The sequence below is a fragment of the Seriola lalandi genome, unplaced genomic scaffold (genome assembly GCF_002814215.2).
Source record: "Seriola lalandi dorsalis isolate HSWRI2012SDOR001 ecotype SW California unplaced genomic scaffold, Sedor1 jcf7180002054887, whole genome shotgun sequence".
NCBI lineage: Eukaryota > Metazoa > Chordata > Actinopteri > Carangiformes > Carangidae > Seriola > Seriola lalandi.
In genome coordinates this window covers 221,397-235,910 of record NW_019525439.1, presented here as the reverse complement: position 1 = coordinate 235,910, position 14,514 = coordinate 221,397, and the positions used below count along the sequence as shown (strand labels likewise).

The 14,514-nt window shown below is 40.1% G+C and overlaps 1 protein-coding gene across 2 annotated transcripts; it reads left to right on the top strand.

Annotated features, from left to right (window-relative positions):
• The first annotated feature begins 34 nt into the window (after positions 1-34).
• On the top strand, positions 35-14,317 carry LOC111671819 (GTP-binding protein 1-like). Of its 2 annotated transcripts, XM_087180059.1 has the most exons (15): positions 35-132; positions 440-633; positions 1,134-1,245; positions 3,266-3,446; positions 4,659-4,842; positions 5,233-5,397; positions 5,592-5,715; positions 6,396-6,510; positions 7,266-7,410; positions 8,170-8,352; positions 8,671-8,806; positions 8,987-9,165; positions 9,318-9,392; positions 9,449-9,464; positions 11,628-14,317. In XM_087180059.1, exons 2-15 carry the CDS (start codon positions 442-444, stop codon positions 11,798-11,800), a joined length of 1,980 nt encoding a protein of 659 aa, XP_087036185.1. In that variant the 5' UTR covers positions 35-132; positions 440-441; the 3' UTR covers positions 11,801-14,317. The 2 variants fall into 2 exon arrangements, with proteins under 2 accessions (XP_087036185.1, XP_023284799.1); XM_023429031.2 differs by having other exon boundaries at positions 9,318-9,464.
• The last annotated feature ends 197 nt before the right edge of the window (positions 14,318-14,514 follow it).

Below are 14,514 nucleotides of genomic sequence, written 5' to 3'. Positions count from 1 at the left end.
CGTGACTTTCAGTAGGGTAGCCAATCCTCTGTCTCCTTTTGAAGATGGGCGTGTCATACATTCAGTGCCAACAAACCGAAGCTAACTCGAATAAACAACCAAGTTAGCTTGTCAGCTAGCCACCAACGTCTGGTATGGCTTCATTTCATAAGAGATTTTATTATCTAATTCGGCTTCAATAACCATTCAGTTGTCCAGAAGTTGTAAAATGTAGTTGACATGTTACAGCTATGGCGATTTATTTAAATATTTTTTCAGTTTTAGAGTGTTAACATATTATAACAGCAAGTTCGATATATTGTTAGCATTAGCTAACTGCCTGTGATAATCAACCTAACTTTCTGTCTTTGCCAACGGCTAAAGCGGGTAGAGCCAAGCAAGGGAGACAAGTTAGTTTGTTTATTAATTTTTTCTGCGTTTGCATTATTTCTATCTGTAGAAATGGCGTCGGTAACGACGACAGAACCAGCGATATGCCCGGCTGCAATACAAGCTGCAGCAGAGTCCATAGTGCCCGCTTGTATGTTTGCACCTGACCGGGGATGTGCTGACGATCCAACCGGCGTAGAGGGCTTTGAAGACGGCGAGGCTACAAACGGCGAGTCCGCGGAGCATTTAGACTTAAGCAGTAAGGTGGGCCTCACTGTAAATTGCACCTAGTACTGTTAGGTTTTAAAATGTTGCAACCAAGCAGCTTTTTGTTTTGATTCGGTGAACGAATGCTGTGTCGTTACATTACAGAGTCCCCGTTGCATGTAAATTGCACACAGCACATTTTTTGCTGGCTGTGCAAAACTCCAGAAAGTGACACGTATGTTGCACTGCGTATGTGACTGCATGCAGCTGGCAGATTACCCAGCCATTATGTATATCTACTGTACGTCCAAACCTTAAAGTAATTTATATACTGGGAAAATAAGTAGCCTAACACATTAGAATGTTTTGCCGAACCAAACTGTATTGGCTGATTTGCAGAGCACATTGCCTTAAAGCAAAAACTTTGACTTCAGATTACTTGTTGAAGTTGTGACTTCAAGACACTCACAAAGACTTGTTTGAATCAGTGTTTGCTCTCATTTTGACCTTTCCAAGTTTTTCCTCTGTTGTCTCTTTCCCTGTCTCTCACTCTTCAGCTGGTCCTAGTGAGTCCAACAGGGGAACAGTATGATTCATTACTAAGACGTTTGAGGGAGCAGATAGATGAGGGCTGTGGAGAGACAATCTATGTGGTTGGAATGGGCTCAGGTAAGGACAACTAACTTTCCAGGAACTTAAGGATGAAGCATACACCTGTTAAGAGTGGAAGGATACATGAAGTTCTGTTCTGCAAGATATTAGCTGTATGTCTGGAGCAATCAACTAACAAATTGTCTGCATCTAGTTGTTATATTATGTTTTGTACTGAGAGAATGAAGGGGAAAGTGGGCAAAGTCTCCATTTAATAATTGCTTTGATTGAACAACATGTAAAAGATGTAACATGTAAATCCATAAAAACTAATACAATAATTTGTGTAGTGTTAAAATTATTTTAAAAATCTATTCATCAACTCCTTTTTCTCCGTGATGAAAACAAGATGTGAATGTGTCAAAATGTATATCAACAAAGAAAAACTTGGAATGTAACGTGGAATGTTATTTGTAGATAAATATAAATAACTTACCGAAATCTCTTTAAAAAAAAAAAAAAAAAGATGTGATTAAAATTTACTGCGGTGTACAGTTGAACGGGAGTCATGATAGATGATTTAATAATAATATATTTTAGTATTTTGTAGATTTTTTTTGGCTATAGTTTGCTTAAATAATTGAACGAAGCGGTAACTAAAGACTAAAGTTACGTGAACTTTTGATATCAGCTATAAACTTGCCAAAGAGAGCACTATTGACAAGTTAAAGAATTGTTTGCACCTGGAAAAAACTGATCTTTTTGAATAATGAGGGAGATTGGTTTATTTTAGGTGTGGTGTAGAGATAATGCTGTAACACTGAGAGGACAGAAGTCTGTAACTGAATCTTCTGTGCCCAGACATACCCCAAGCCAAAAAAGTTATCTTTTCATTCATGTGGTGTATGTGGTGAACAGATCCTATAGATGGCACCAAAGGCTTTTCATGTTTTCCCAGATATGCTGTTTTTTAAATTTACAATGGGACCTCAAAATTAAAAGCAAGGGTAAACCAAGACAAAATGTACCGTCATGCTGTCTACTTTCCACTCACAGCTGACCCTAGGAGATATGGATAGCGTAGCTTTGCTGCTCAAAAAGCCCATTGTATTTGCACATTGACCAGTTTCAAGCAATGAGAGATATTGTTTCACATTTGTTTAAGTATTTGGTGGAAGCAGTTAATTAGTGTATTTAGGCAAAAGCCGGGCCACCAGTGTGCAGTCGCAGAGCCATCACTTCTGTCAGCTGTGGCCCAGCATGTCCTCCCAGGCAGCTGACCCCCATTTGTCTGCTATTTAGTTTTCATTCTGAAATTCCCTTCCCCACACACAGACGCGGGAGCTTTTGTTGACAGCCAGGGTTATTTTCTGCCTGCTACAGCAACATGTCTGACCTATGTGGTCTTTTGGGGGGAGGGTCAAAGTGCATGTGTGAAAGGGTGTCATTTTTCCCTGCTCAGCACAGGGACTGTCACTTGTTCACCAGTTCATGGATGTCTGTTTTATGACTGGACAAGCAGCCAGCTGACTGGTATACTGGCCTGACTGGTAGTTTTTGTTTCCAAGTCTTCTAACCCTAAACCATGTGGCCAGGCGAGCAGCAGAGAGCTGAATTTCATTTTTCATTTTCACTGAAAAAGACACCGGATGGTTTGATTTCTCTGCAAATTAGTATTTACATAAGAAAGATATATCTTTATGTAGTAACCTATGGCAACCTATGCTGTTCTTGGATTGCATCTGAAGCAGTCTGGTTATGGTGTAGTCATTTTGGGAGGTACTGTGGTTACAGTAAATTACGTTTTCTCATCTTAACAGCACACCCACTTTGTCTCTCCCATAAACCACCTGTCTGTTTATTCTTTCTTCCACAAAGTCTCCCTTCAGTGTTTTATTTGTCCTCCTGGTCACCACCCTGTCATATAGCAAGCTGCTCCCAGGCTGAGGCTTTACATTAACCCTGACATTTTGCAGACAAAGAATGTGTTTATTGTTCATCAGGTGCTCAAGATAAAAGCACACATTCAATAGCAAATGTGTAATTTTACATTACTTCTTGCTCTTTTTGACTTACCCCCTCATGCCTCTCTCTTTAGACGGAGGGGACTATGGCCTGGATGAGAAGGACATGGAGGCGTCAGTAGCCACGGTGCGGTCGCTGTGTGAACAGATTGAGGCTGACCTAATCCTGCTAAGGGAGAGGACAGACACTGGCGGAAAAATTCGGGACTACCTCATCAGACGGCGGGTGGGAGAACAGGATTTCCTGGAAGTTAGGTAAAGCCAAAAGAATAGGAGTCAGCAATTAAAGCACTATAGGAGCTCTGGGTAAGGAAAGTAAACAAGTAATAGTTACCCCTACCTCATCAACTATTAAGGTGCTCATGTGCAAAACTCTTGAATCCTAAGTGACCTAAGTCTTTTCTTCAATCCTGTGTTATCAGCAGAAGCCGATCTCCCATCTATTTTTGATCCAATTGTAGTATATTAATATCCATTACATAACCAATACAGCGCAGCTTGTGTGACAGACATGTTCTATGGCATCATTTAAAAAGCACATTTGATATCACAGACATGTTCAAATGAAATTCAGGCATAAATATGTAATATTTGTAATCTTTTTGTAACTGAACTTTTTTGTTTAGTTCCTTGAAAGTGACACATTTACATATATATTACGCATTTCAAAATATATATATATATATGTATATATATATATATATATATATATATGTATATATATATATATATATATATATATATGTATATATGTATGTATATATATGTATATGTATATATATATATGTATGTATATATATGTGTGTGTGTGTGTATATATATATATATATATATATATATATATGTATATATATGCGATACAAATGAAAACAAATCATGGGTATAGATAAAAATAGGCTGATGGATTTTCCATACCCCTGTGAATGTGACAGATTATGATTTATTACAGCTCAACTCCTTATTGCCCCTGACTTTGCTGCTGGCAATGTTTATTCTGTTTTGACATGTCTTTTCCGTCTAAGTGCGTCGTGTCTAATGTGGGTTTGTTCATGTTGATATGGAATTGGATTTGAGAGATGATAGTTATTGCAATGTTTATTCTGTTTTGACATGTCTTTTCCGTCTAAGTGCGTCGTGTCTAATGTGGGTTTGTTCATGTTGATATGGAATTGGATTTGAGAGATGATAGTTATTCTCTGAAGTTTAATTGAACTTTTAATCATACTGCAAAGTTTGCACTGAGCATCTCCAGCAATGCCGCTCTATAATAAAATAACAAAAATATGAGAATCATTGGTAGAACAGAATAACACACTATATACGAGATACAGGCTCAGTTAATGCAGTCACAGGCAAGATATGCACGTGTTTACTTTGCTGCTCTATTGCATACTGTATCTACATGTAATTCTCTATACTTGCCCCTGTATTTCTCACTCTCCCTCCTCTCCTTCACCTTGTCTCCAGAGTGGCTGTTGTAGGGAATGTGGATGCTGGGAAGAGCACCTTGTTGGGGGTTTTGACCCATGGTGAGCTGGACAATGGCAGAGGCTTCGCTCGCCAGAAGCTCTTCAGACACAAACATGAAATGGAGAGCGGCAGAACCAGCAGTGTGGGCAATGATATCCTCGGCTTCGATCAGGAGGGACAGGTGAGCTTCTACCGATCTGCAAAGACATGACTTTTGCAGCGTTAAAGTGGACTGAGCACAGATCAAAACTTCGCTTACAACTGCCCATCATAAGCCCCCTCTACCTGGATGCTTGTGGTGTGACAGGGGAAGAGCAGATTTCTTTAAGATGACAATCTTGCGCAGACATGCTCCATGTTAAAGTGTCATGTCGAAATCATCTCTAAATTTGCCTTCAAATATGTTAAAATAAAATCACTTGTGCTTATCTGCAAATAAAAGTGCAGTTATGAATTTCTCTTCATGTGCCAACTTTGACTGAAAAGAAGGGAATCTGTTCTCTTTCTCATTTTTTGTGCGCTCTCTCTCACATACTCAATAAATTATATTCTGTTCCCTCTGTTCCTTTAGGTGGTGAACAAGCCAGACAGCCACGGTGGCGGCCTGGACTGGACCAAGATCTGTGAGAAATCCTCAAAGGTCATCACTTTCATTGACCTGGCCGGCCACGAGAAGTACCTCAAGACCACCGTCTTCGGCATGACCGGACACCTGCCTGATTTCTGCATGCTCATGGTGAGAGAAGGGAGAGGGGAAAGGAAAGCACGCATGGTTGTGTTTCTTAGATTGTCGATTATTTATCTGGAAAAATTCAAATATTTACTACTAAACTATCAAAATCCTACAACATTTTTAAAATTTCTTTTCATATTTAATTTTCATTACCTTGTTCACCATCCCGTCTCTTTGTTCCTTTTCTCTGCTCTCAGGTCGGCAGCAACGCTGGCATCGTTGGCATGACCAAAGAGCACCTGGGCCTGGCACTGGCTTTAAATGTACCAGTGTTTGTAGTGGTTACTAAGATTGACATGTGTCCAGCCAACATCCTGCAAGGTAAAGAGACATGCCGCTGTATTCCCTCTTGAAATCCTAGACCCGTTGGTGTTAGATACCAACTACAGAGCTGCACAACCTTAGTAACTAGCTTCACAACTCCACACACCATCCAACAAAGTAAGATAAGTTATCGATGGATTTCCCATATTTTCAGTCTGCAAACACATTGAGAAGTCAGTTATCAGCAAGAACAACGTCTTACATGCTAAATTCAGTATAATTTACATTCCCACGGCAACAATTACATCAATACTATAACAGCCATGCCATACTTATCGTTCTGTTGTTAAAAAACGCTTGTAGGCACTAATTTCTTCTACACACTACTTGGCTTTACTTTAATTATGTTAAGTCAGTGCGTGTAAAATCCAACACTTACTCACCATAAAAGCCTCTCAGGGAAAGAGAGGAATATGCACCCCCAAAACTGCTGGAGGGTTGTAATGTGAAACAAAAAGAGGAAGAGTTGAGTTAGCATAAATAGCAAACCACTGCAAGAGCAAATTCACAACCTGCAAATGGGAGCAGTTTAGAAAACAAGGAGTCCTGGAGTTACTTTTTCCACAAGTAGCACTTGTGGTTCTAAGTTGTGTGTTGTGTTCTCAGATACTGTGACAGCCGATGTTTTCTTTTTTGAGAATTACTCATGCATTGGATATCTGCGTGTTTATTTGCAGAGACACTAAAATTATTACAGAGGTTATTGAAGTCACCGGGCTGCAGGAAAATCCCAGTGTTGGTCCAGAACAAAGATGATGTCATCGTCACAGCCTCCAACTTCAGCTCAGAGAGGTAAGAGCAAACTACAGGGAGACGGACGGGCGGTAAGACTGGACCACACTGTCAGAAAAGAGAGAGAATCAAGCTGGGGATGTGCAAAGAGAAATAAAGTGGATCAGCAAGTGAACTGGAGAGGGGAGGAGCGACCAAAGAATACATTCCCTTGTTTCTTACGATACGATTCTCCGGTAATATGCTTCCCCTTCTTTGTTTGGAGTATGAATTGTACAGTTGGTCAATTCTTACACATTGCCCCTTTTAAAAGTAATATTGATCACAGTCTTCTAGGTTTTTCACTGGTATTTTGAAAATGGCTGCTGCACACAGTAAAACGGGTAGATGTAGTAGCTGCATTGTTAATGTTATCAGACCATTTCAATGCTGCTGTTTTGAAAGGGGTGTTTTGGTATTAGAAATTGAATTAATTTGACAATATTTTAAGATTTAAAGCCACAAATAATTTGGAGTAAATATTGAATCTTGTTGTAGAGATTCTTGTTATCGCAGCCTCAGTTTGTGTTCTAGGTAGTAAGACAGGTGCATTTCTTCTTTCTTCCGTCTTTGATTTAGTCAAGATGTCTTAAATCTCAAACTTTAGTAAATATTCAAGTGCTAGTCCTTGAAGGGACTGCCATCACAGGAAGGTCAGATGATAGGGTTTACTACGCAACACCACTCCTGAAACTAATAGAGCTTAAACAGAACAGAGTGTAATTTTTAAATGTCACATTCCCTCTGTTGTTCTCTGACATTTTCTCTCTCCGCAGGATGTGTCCAATTTTCCAGATCTCAAATGTGACGGGGGAGAACATGGACCTGTTGAAGATGTTCTTGAACCTCCTGTCTCCTCGGACCACCTTTAGCAACGATGAGCCTGCAGAGTTCCAGATAGATGACACGTACTCAGTACCGGTATGAAATCAAACGTACACTCTCTGTCACTCTTTTCTCTTCAGGGTTCCACTCTTTTCTTTTCAACACATGAAAGTGGTCGCCAACAGGGGCAGAGCAAACAGAAGGGTTGACAGTGGTCAATCCCATGCGGAGACACAACAGCAGAGTGAGAGCCTTTTGCTGTTGCAGGTTACGACCGATTGAAAAACCAATGTGTCTCTCAGCAGCAGTGTGTCATGGGAAATGTCTTCGACTGAAACGCTGAACTGAATCTGTGCGCTCGCTGTCAAACACCTAAACTGTGAATGTGAATGTGACTGCGGTGACATTACACTGACAGTGTTTGTACGCAGAGGAAGGTTGTCACTGCTTTTAACGGCAGAGCAGAAGGTAAACACAAGCACATCATGTGCACTGCAAAAACACATTCACAGCATTAAAAGCTTAAATATTTTCTTCTTTAATTGCTAGCTGAGTGAAAGCAGTGGCAGTTGACATGGTTGTGGAAAAAATAGAGTGCACAGAGTTGTACTTTCTGAGGATGAAAAGAGGATTGTGGCTGAACATTCATGATAAAGTGTGACGTTTCATTGCTTCAGCTATTTTCATTTACCCTCTGAAGTAGAAAATCCTCAAGTAAAAGACATTTGTCATTTGTTGGAACGTAATCTCTTGTGGCTTCATATTAATGAAGACTGTCACTAAAGATGAAAACAGCACAAAGACAAGAAGAGCCACAGATCCTAACTTGACCTCTTGTTGATCTTCTCTCTGTAGGGTGTGGGCACAGTAGTTTCAGGGACTACGTTACGCGGATTGATACGGCTCAACGACACACTGCTCTTAGGCCCGGACCCGCTTGGCACCTTTATCCCCATTGCTGTAAAATCCATCCACCGTAAAAGGATGCCTGTTCGAGAGGTTCGCGGTGGACAGACGGCATCCTTTGCCCTCAAAAAGGTATGTGGGAGAATTTTCCGTCATAGAACATTTAATGCTTTTACCTGCTGCAAATTCAGCACCTACACAACTTCAAACAAACTAAAGTTTTAAAATAAAACCTCTGAAAAAGATAATTATTCTGAAACTTTTGGATGTAATATGCATATGAATTAGTTTCCTAACTTTATAATCAGTTTTGTAATGCATGTAAATCCCAACGTACGGGTGCAGGTAGTCTTCTGTCTCTAATTTTTGACTTCACCACTCCTCCAACTTTGTTTGTCTTTTTTTTTTTTCCTGCTGTTTAATTTCTGTACTTTCTTTCCCTCTTCTCAGATCAAACGTTCATCTATAAGGAAAGGAATGGTGATGGTTTCCCCAAAGCTGATGCCACAGGCCACCTGGGAGTTTGAGGCTGAGATTTTGGTGCTTCATCACCCAACTACGATATCCCCGAGATACCAGGCCATGGGTTAGTGATAACACCTTCGCATCCCTTTAACACCGATATGCACCAGTTTATGCAGCCTTTGTATGTCTTGTCTTGGGTGCAGCTACAGTTGGATTTATGAGGTCTTGCTTTATGAAAAGTGTATGGTCAACCAGAAACATTCCTACCAAGAGTAAATGAGCCTCTCTCTCATCATACTAGTCCACTGTGGCAGCATCAGGCAGACAGCCACCATCCTGACAATGAACAAAGACTGTCTGAGGACAGGGGACAAGGCCTCAGTTCACTTCCGCTTCATTAAGACCCCCGAGTACCTGCACTGTGACCAGAAGCTGGTGTTCAGGGAAGGACGCACCAAAGCTGTGGGCACCATCACCAAGGTACCGGAGCTTTAAATTAGGAAGTTACATCACATCTTCCTTATTTACTTTAACGTAAATTTACTTTACATTAAAGACATTTGATTCGCTGTTAAATTCAAAAACAATGAATGAGGCGGATTTACTAACAATTTCTGTGCTTATGTCTTCAGCTTCTCCATTCAGTGAACACTCAGGCAGCTAAGGCCCAGCAGTCCAAGACACAGGCCAATAAGAAGACTTCTAAAGACGGCACAGCAACCAATGAGGAGGCTGGATCAACAGCACGACCGCCCAGTCCTAACACAGCGCAGCTACCAGTGAGTAAATCCATGTCCAGTGAACCTTTATAATGTCTGATCGTACAAGTGACGCCTGAAATATGAACATTTTGTGGTGCGAACACGCTTTATGTAGCCAGTATTATTAGTAGAAGTGTGTAATGAATAGTGCTAAGTCAAATTCATGGGCAGAGTTGGCCTTATGATCATGATACAAGACTCAGGATAGTATTGTTGAGTCCTGAAAAGTATTTTTGGGTTATTTTTAGAGTTAAGTTGCATTTTTTTCTTGTCATACGGGAAACTTTCCTCTTTTAATATATCATATTTAATAACATCTTGAAATGAAAATGAACGGTTATATTCAAAACAGGTTTGTACGATGCCTGGATCCTTTTTTTTTTTTTTTTTTGTGCAACAAACTGTGAAGGAGAATGTTAAAGTCGCCTTTTATAAATGGTACTTACCTCCTTTTTCTTCCTGCTTTTGACTTTGTCTTTAAATACGCCAGTTAATTCTTCTTCCACCGTCTCCTCTCTTGCCCGTTCTCTTCCATTCCTCAATTATACGATTTTTTTTTTCTTCCTCCTATGTTAACTGTTTTTATTCCAAATCTTCCATATATCTCCTTACCCTGTCCATAATATCCTGCTTTCATCTCTCGATATGGTGACACACTTTCCCCCCTTTTTATTTTTTTCCTTTATTTACCTCTTCATTCGCCGTCTTATCATCGTCCCTCCCCTCTGCTTTTCTGCCCTTTACTCCTTTGCTGTCCTTCCCTCCCTCTCTCCCTGTCTTGGCATGCTGCATCAGACAGTGGCAGAGGAGGAGGAAGCTCTATGTAAAGATGGCAACAAAGAAAACAAGGTAAAGAGGATTCTACAGACTCTGGCAGTCATGATGGTCCTTGTCCTTGACTTGTAAAGCTTTTTGTTGGTTTTCTACACTTTCTAAACCTCACAAACCAAAGCTTTCTGAGCATGCGTACTTCTTTTCGGTACAGTCTTACTTTATATTTACAGGTTTCACCTGGAAGCTTCTCAGTGCGTCTGCAGTGTTTTTTTGCTGGCCACTGAGCAGCTTCACCTTTTAGCAGGGAAGTAGTCCTGAGCTGGAGCAAAGTGCTTTTTGTTTTTTGTTTTTTTTTATTTAGAAATAATTCTCTCTTAAAGAGAGAAATTAATTAACTGTGCACATTTCTTCCAGTCTGTCAATGTTTAGAGTTCTATCTGGTCATATCGATTTCAAGTGACTTTTTAAAAGGTTTACAGAACTGCAATGAGTTACAATTTGACTTTTCATACATATTTCCAGTTACCGCTTGAAAACAACTAATGCAGTTTCAGTTTTCATGCCTCTGCGCTGGTAACAGCCAGGGCCAGGGGCGTCATGTTTTTGGGTTGTCCGGCTGCACGACTGTACGTCTGTACATACATCTGTCCCATTCTTGTGAAAGTGATATCTCAGTAAGGCTTTGAGGGAATTAGATTATGTTGGGCAAAGGTCAAAGTTCAAGTTCACGACAACCTCGCATCCATTACATCTTAAAGATGAACTGATGAAATACAACACGATGATCTCGCAAAACACAACTCATGAATGAATACACTAATTATGACACAATTTAGCTCAAGTGTCTCATAGGATAAACTGATGAAGTGATGACATTTTGATATCCAAAAGGTAAAAGGTCAACCTCACTGTGACATCATAATGTTCTGGCAATTATTCAGTGCTGTAACTCAGGAACAGAGATCGTGACCATATTTCCTACAACCTGACATACAACCACGAGGTGGTAATTGTGCTTCCTCTTGTTATAGTGGAAGTGGCCCCCCCCCACCTGAAATGAAAACCACACCTGCTAATATCACAAGTTTTTACACTTTAATTAACTATAACAACCTGCAGGAAAAAGCTGTATATATATTTAATGAGTCAATAGTAGGACATTTACTATTTACACCTAAAATTTCCTGGGGAACCCCTGACCTTCTCCTTATTCATTTTATTCCTTCCCCTTGGAGAAACTTCGTCTTTACCCTCTTAACCTCTTTGGTTAAAGACACGGGTGAGAAATGCATCTGAACATCTGAAACTGCTGCGGACCGAGCGGTTTTTACCTGCTGTCTGTTTCTTTATTTATAAGCTGATTTCATGTAACAGCTGGCTCACTGTGATGTTCCTGTCTGACTGCAGCTCAAGTCAGGAGGCGGAGGGCGCAGGAGAGGGGGTCAGAGACATCGAGGGAAGGGCCTGAACGCCGCAACAATCTCCACAGCGTTGCCTGCGGGAGCAGCGGGCACAGCGTAAAAGCACAACCTTTCATTTCTCCTCGGCCCTTGTCATCTCTTTACAGGGAGGAAAAGTGACTGCATGGCCCTCTGATGGTTGTGTGTACAGACTGACTGCACATGTTTCTTTAATATAAAATGATTATTCAGCAATTTTGAATCATAAGAGTGAATTATTTTCCAGATTAAGTCAATTTAAAGTTTTATTGGATTATGTACCCACAGGCTGCTGAGGATGGTCTTGAGTTTTTTTTCTTTTTTTTAGTTTGAGTTTTATTGCAGTTAACTGCAATTTGTAGGTGACATTATAAAATTTTCTAATACAGAAGTTTTGGGGGTGTTTTTCCCAGCCAGCAGAGGCATCAGTCACTTTCCCTGCCCTGACGTTTTCCAAACTTCAATCTACTTTTTTAAAATTTTTTTTCCTGTCATCCCTCTTCTCTTCCTCATTCTGCATCCTCCTGTGTTCAACTCTACCTAACGTTCATTCATACACACTAGGGCCTGAGTCCATGTATTGTTACATCAGTCATTTGAGGAGGTAGATTGTGTTCACCAGCTGAAAAACAGCAATTTTCTTTTTAAAAAGTTCCTTGTCATTGAGACTGGCAGTTTGAATTCACATCGGGAATTGATTGAAATGAAAGGGAACCGCTGCCAAACTTGAACGGGTTACAAGTGTCTCACATCAGCTAAATGATGGATCAGACGTAGCTGATATGCTAATTTACCCTACTGCCACTCTGAGTGGTAGCTAAGGTTGTTCTTGGGAAATCCCCCGCTGAGGGTCTTTTTGACTTTGTAACAGCGATGACGTTGGATAAAATTTTGTGGCCAGTTAACAGAAAAGTTCTTTTCTGTCCCTGGGATTGGAGCCACTAATGCACTATCATCACCTGCCATGAAGCATCTCCTTGCAAATGAAGAGAAAACTGTCTCTCATCCATTTGATAATCCTGCTATAGAAAGGTGATTTTATACATTTTATATTAAACCCTTTTTTCTAACCCTTTTACTAGATCCATGCAGATCTCATGCTGCCAATAGAGAAAGGGGCTGAATTGTCCTTCCTTTTTTCTCAAGTACAGTCTCGCGTCAAAGTGGCTTTGTCGTGCGGTAACATGGTGAAATCACCTCCTTCATTTGCTGGGAAATAACACTCAGTTCCTAGTTTATAATGTACAGCTAGCTAAAACTAAAGCAGTCTAATACAACAGTGCTGCAATAAGTCCTCCTTTCAGGAAGGTTGCAATGTTCAGTTTCTGTTGAAACTCTTTTACAGAGGTGTTGATTCAACTGTATGGTCATTATGGAGGCTGTAGTTTGAAGTTCTGCTGAATAGTATGGTGTTTTATTGACAGGTGTTTATATAATTTTGTCCACTCCATTTATATCAATGAGAGTGACAGAAAAACCTCTCTGTATAACGCAATCCTCTTCAACAGCGCCACAAGTTACAACCTCCAAAATGATCATACGGCTGAATCATCACCTCTCAAAGGCGGTTTCAACACAAACTGAACATTATAACCTTCACGAAGGGAGGATTTACTGCAGGGTTGTTGCTGCATTGGTTTTAGCTGGGTGTTCCTAATAAACTGGCAACTGGGTGTATCTTCAGCCAAGCAGTCACAAGCACAACTTTCTTCCACTTTGATGCAGGCTGACCAAAAATCCATAAGCGGATGCTCTCGTGCACAAAAAATGAGTCATCCAGTATTTTCTTTACTTCAGTACAAAGGTCAAGTAAGAACAACGCACACAAAAAAAAGATTTTAGCGTGACTTGAATCTGAACATTATCTCTTTGTACTCCATATGAATGAGTGGCTTGCAATTCATATTCTCAACTTCTGGGGGTCAAACACAAATATGTATCAGACACAGGAAATCAGTTTGTTTCATGTGATAAGACCTAAAATCATTTTTGGCACATAGTTTTTTGGCATCTCTTTATGATTCAGTATTGACTCTATAGTAGTCAGCCAGATAAACCATGAGACAGGGACTGTATGGTGTTTTTGTTGAGGGTGTTAACAGCAGCCAATGGTGCACAAGTTAAAAATGCAAGTTGTCTCAAATTGTGCCTAATAAGCTAACATCGCTAACCACTGATAACATCAGACTGAACTAAAAACGAAATCGCGATTTTTGGCGGCTTACAGCTGCTTTCCACTGGTCAAGTATTCCCACTTTAGAGTTTTATATCGGGAATGTTACTAAAAGTGTTATTGGTTGCTACAGTTTAAGGGGCTTTTTTCTTGTTCAGGGGCTTTTCACTCTCCCCTTTCATATACATACTATGATTTCATCCTGGGCAGTCTGGTCTGAGAGTGTTTGGGAGCTCTTGAATTACCCATTTTCTGATGATCACCACCTCACTGAACTGCCAGAATATTCCCCCTTTTTACCTTTGGACCCTCTTTCTTACTGATAGTGCATGGATTTATTTTTGAAGGGACACATTTTGTGTGTATGTATGTACAGAAATACAATTTGTGCAGAAGAACTAAGGATAAAAAAGATGCCATTTAAATTAAGTGGTGCCAGTTTGTGTTGTAAATCCTTTTAAAATAAAGATGTTATAGAAAACTGACATGTGCAAAATACTTTTTACTTTGAAGGCATTCAGGTGATGCTGTGAGGATAGTAATGAGTGGAGCAGATTACATAATTACTTTGGACATTTATAGGCCATCATTATGCATTTAGTTCAAATAGACTAGAATTTCTTTCCATTAGACGGTGTCAAATACAGCAATCAGAAATGTGTAGTAGCAATCCATTGATATT

Excerpts from the sequence above, each read along its gene's own strand:
- LOC111671819 (XM_087180059.1), top strand. The coding sequence starts at position 442 with ATGGCGTCGGTAACGACGACAGAACCAGCGATATGCCCGGCTGCAATA. Across the intron at positions 4,843-5,232 it reads GCTTCGATCAGGAGGGACAG|GTGGTGAACAAGCCAGACAG; the intron begins GTGAGCTTCTAC and ends CTGTTCCTTTAG. Across the intron at positions 8,353-8,670 it reads CATCCTTTGCCCTCAAAAAG|ATCAAACGTTCATCTATAAG; the intron begins GTATGTGGGAGA and ends CCCTCTTCTCAG.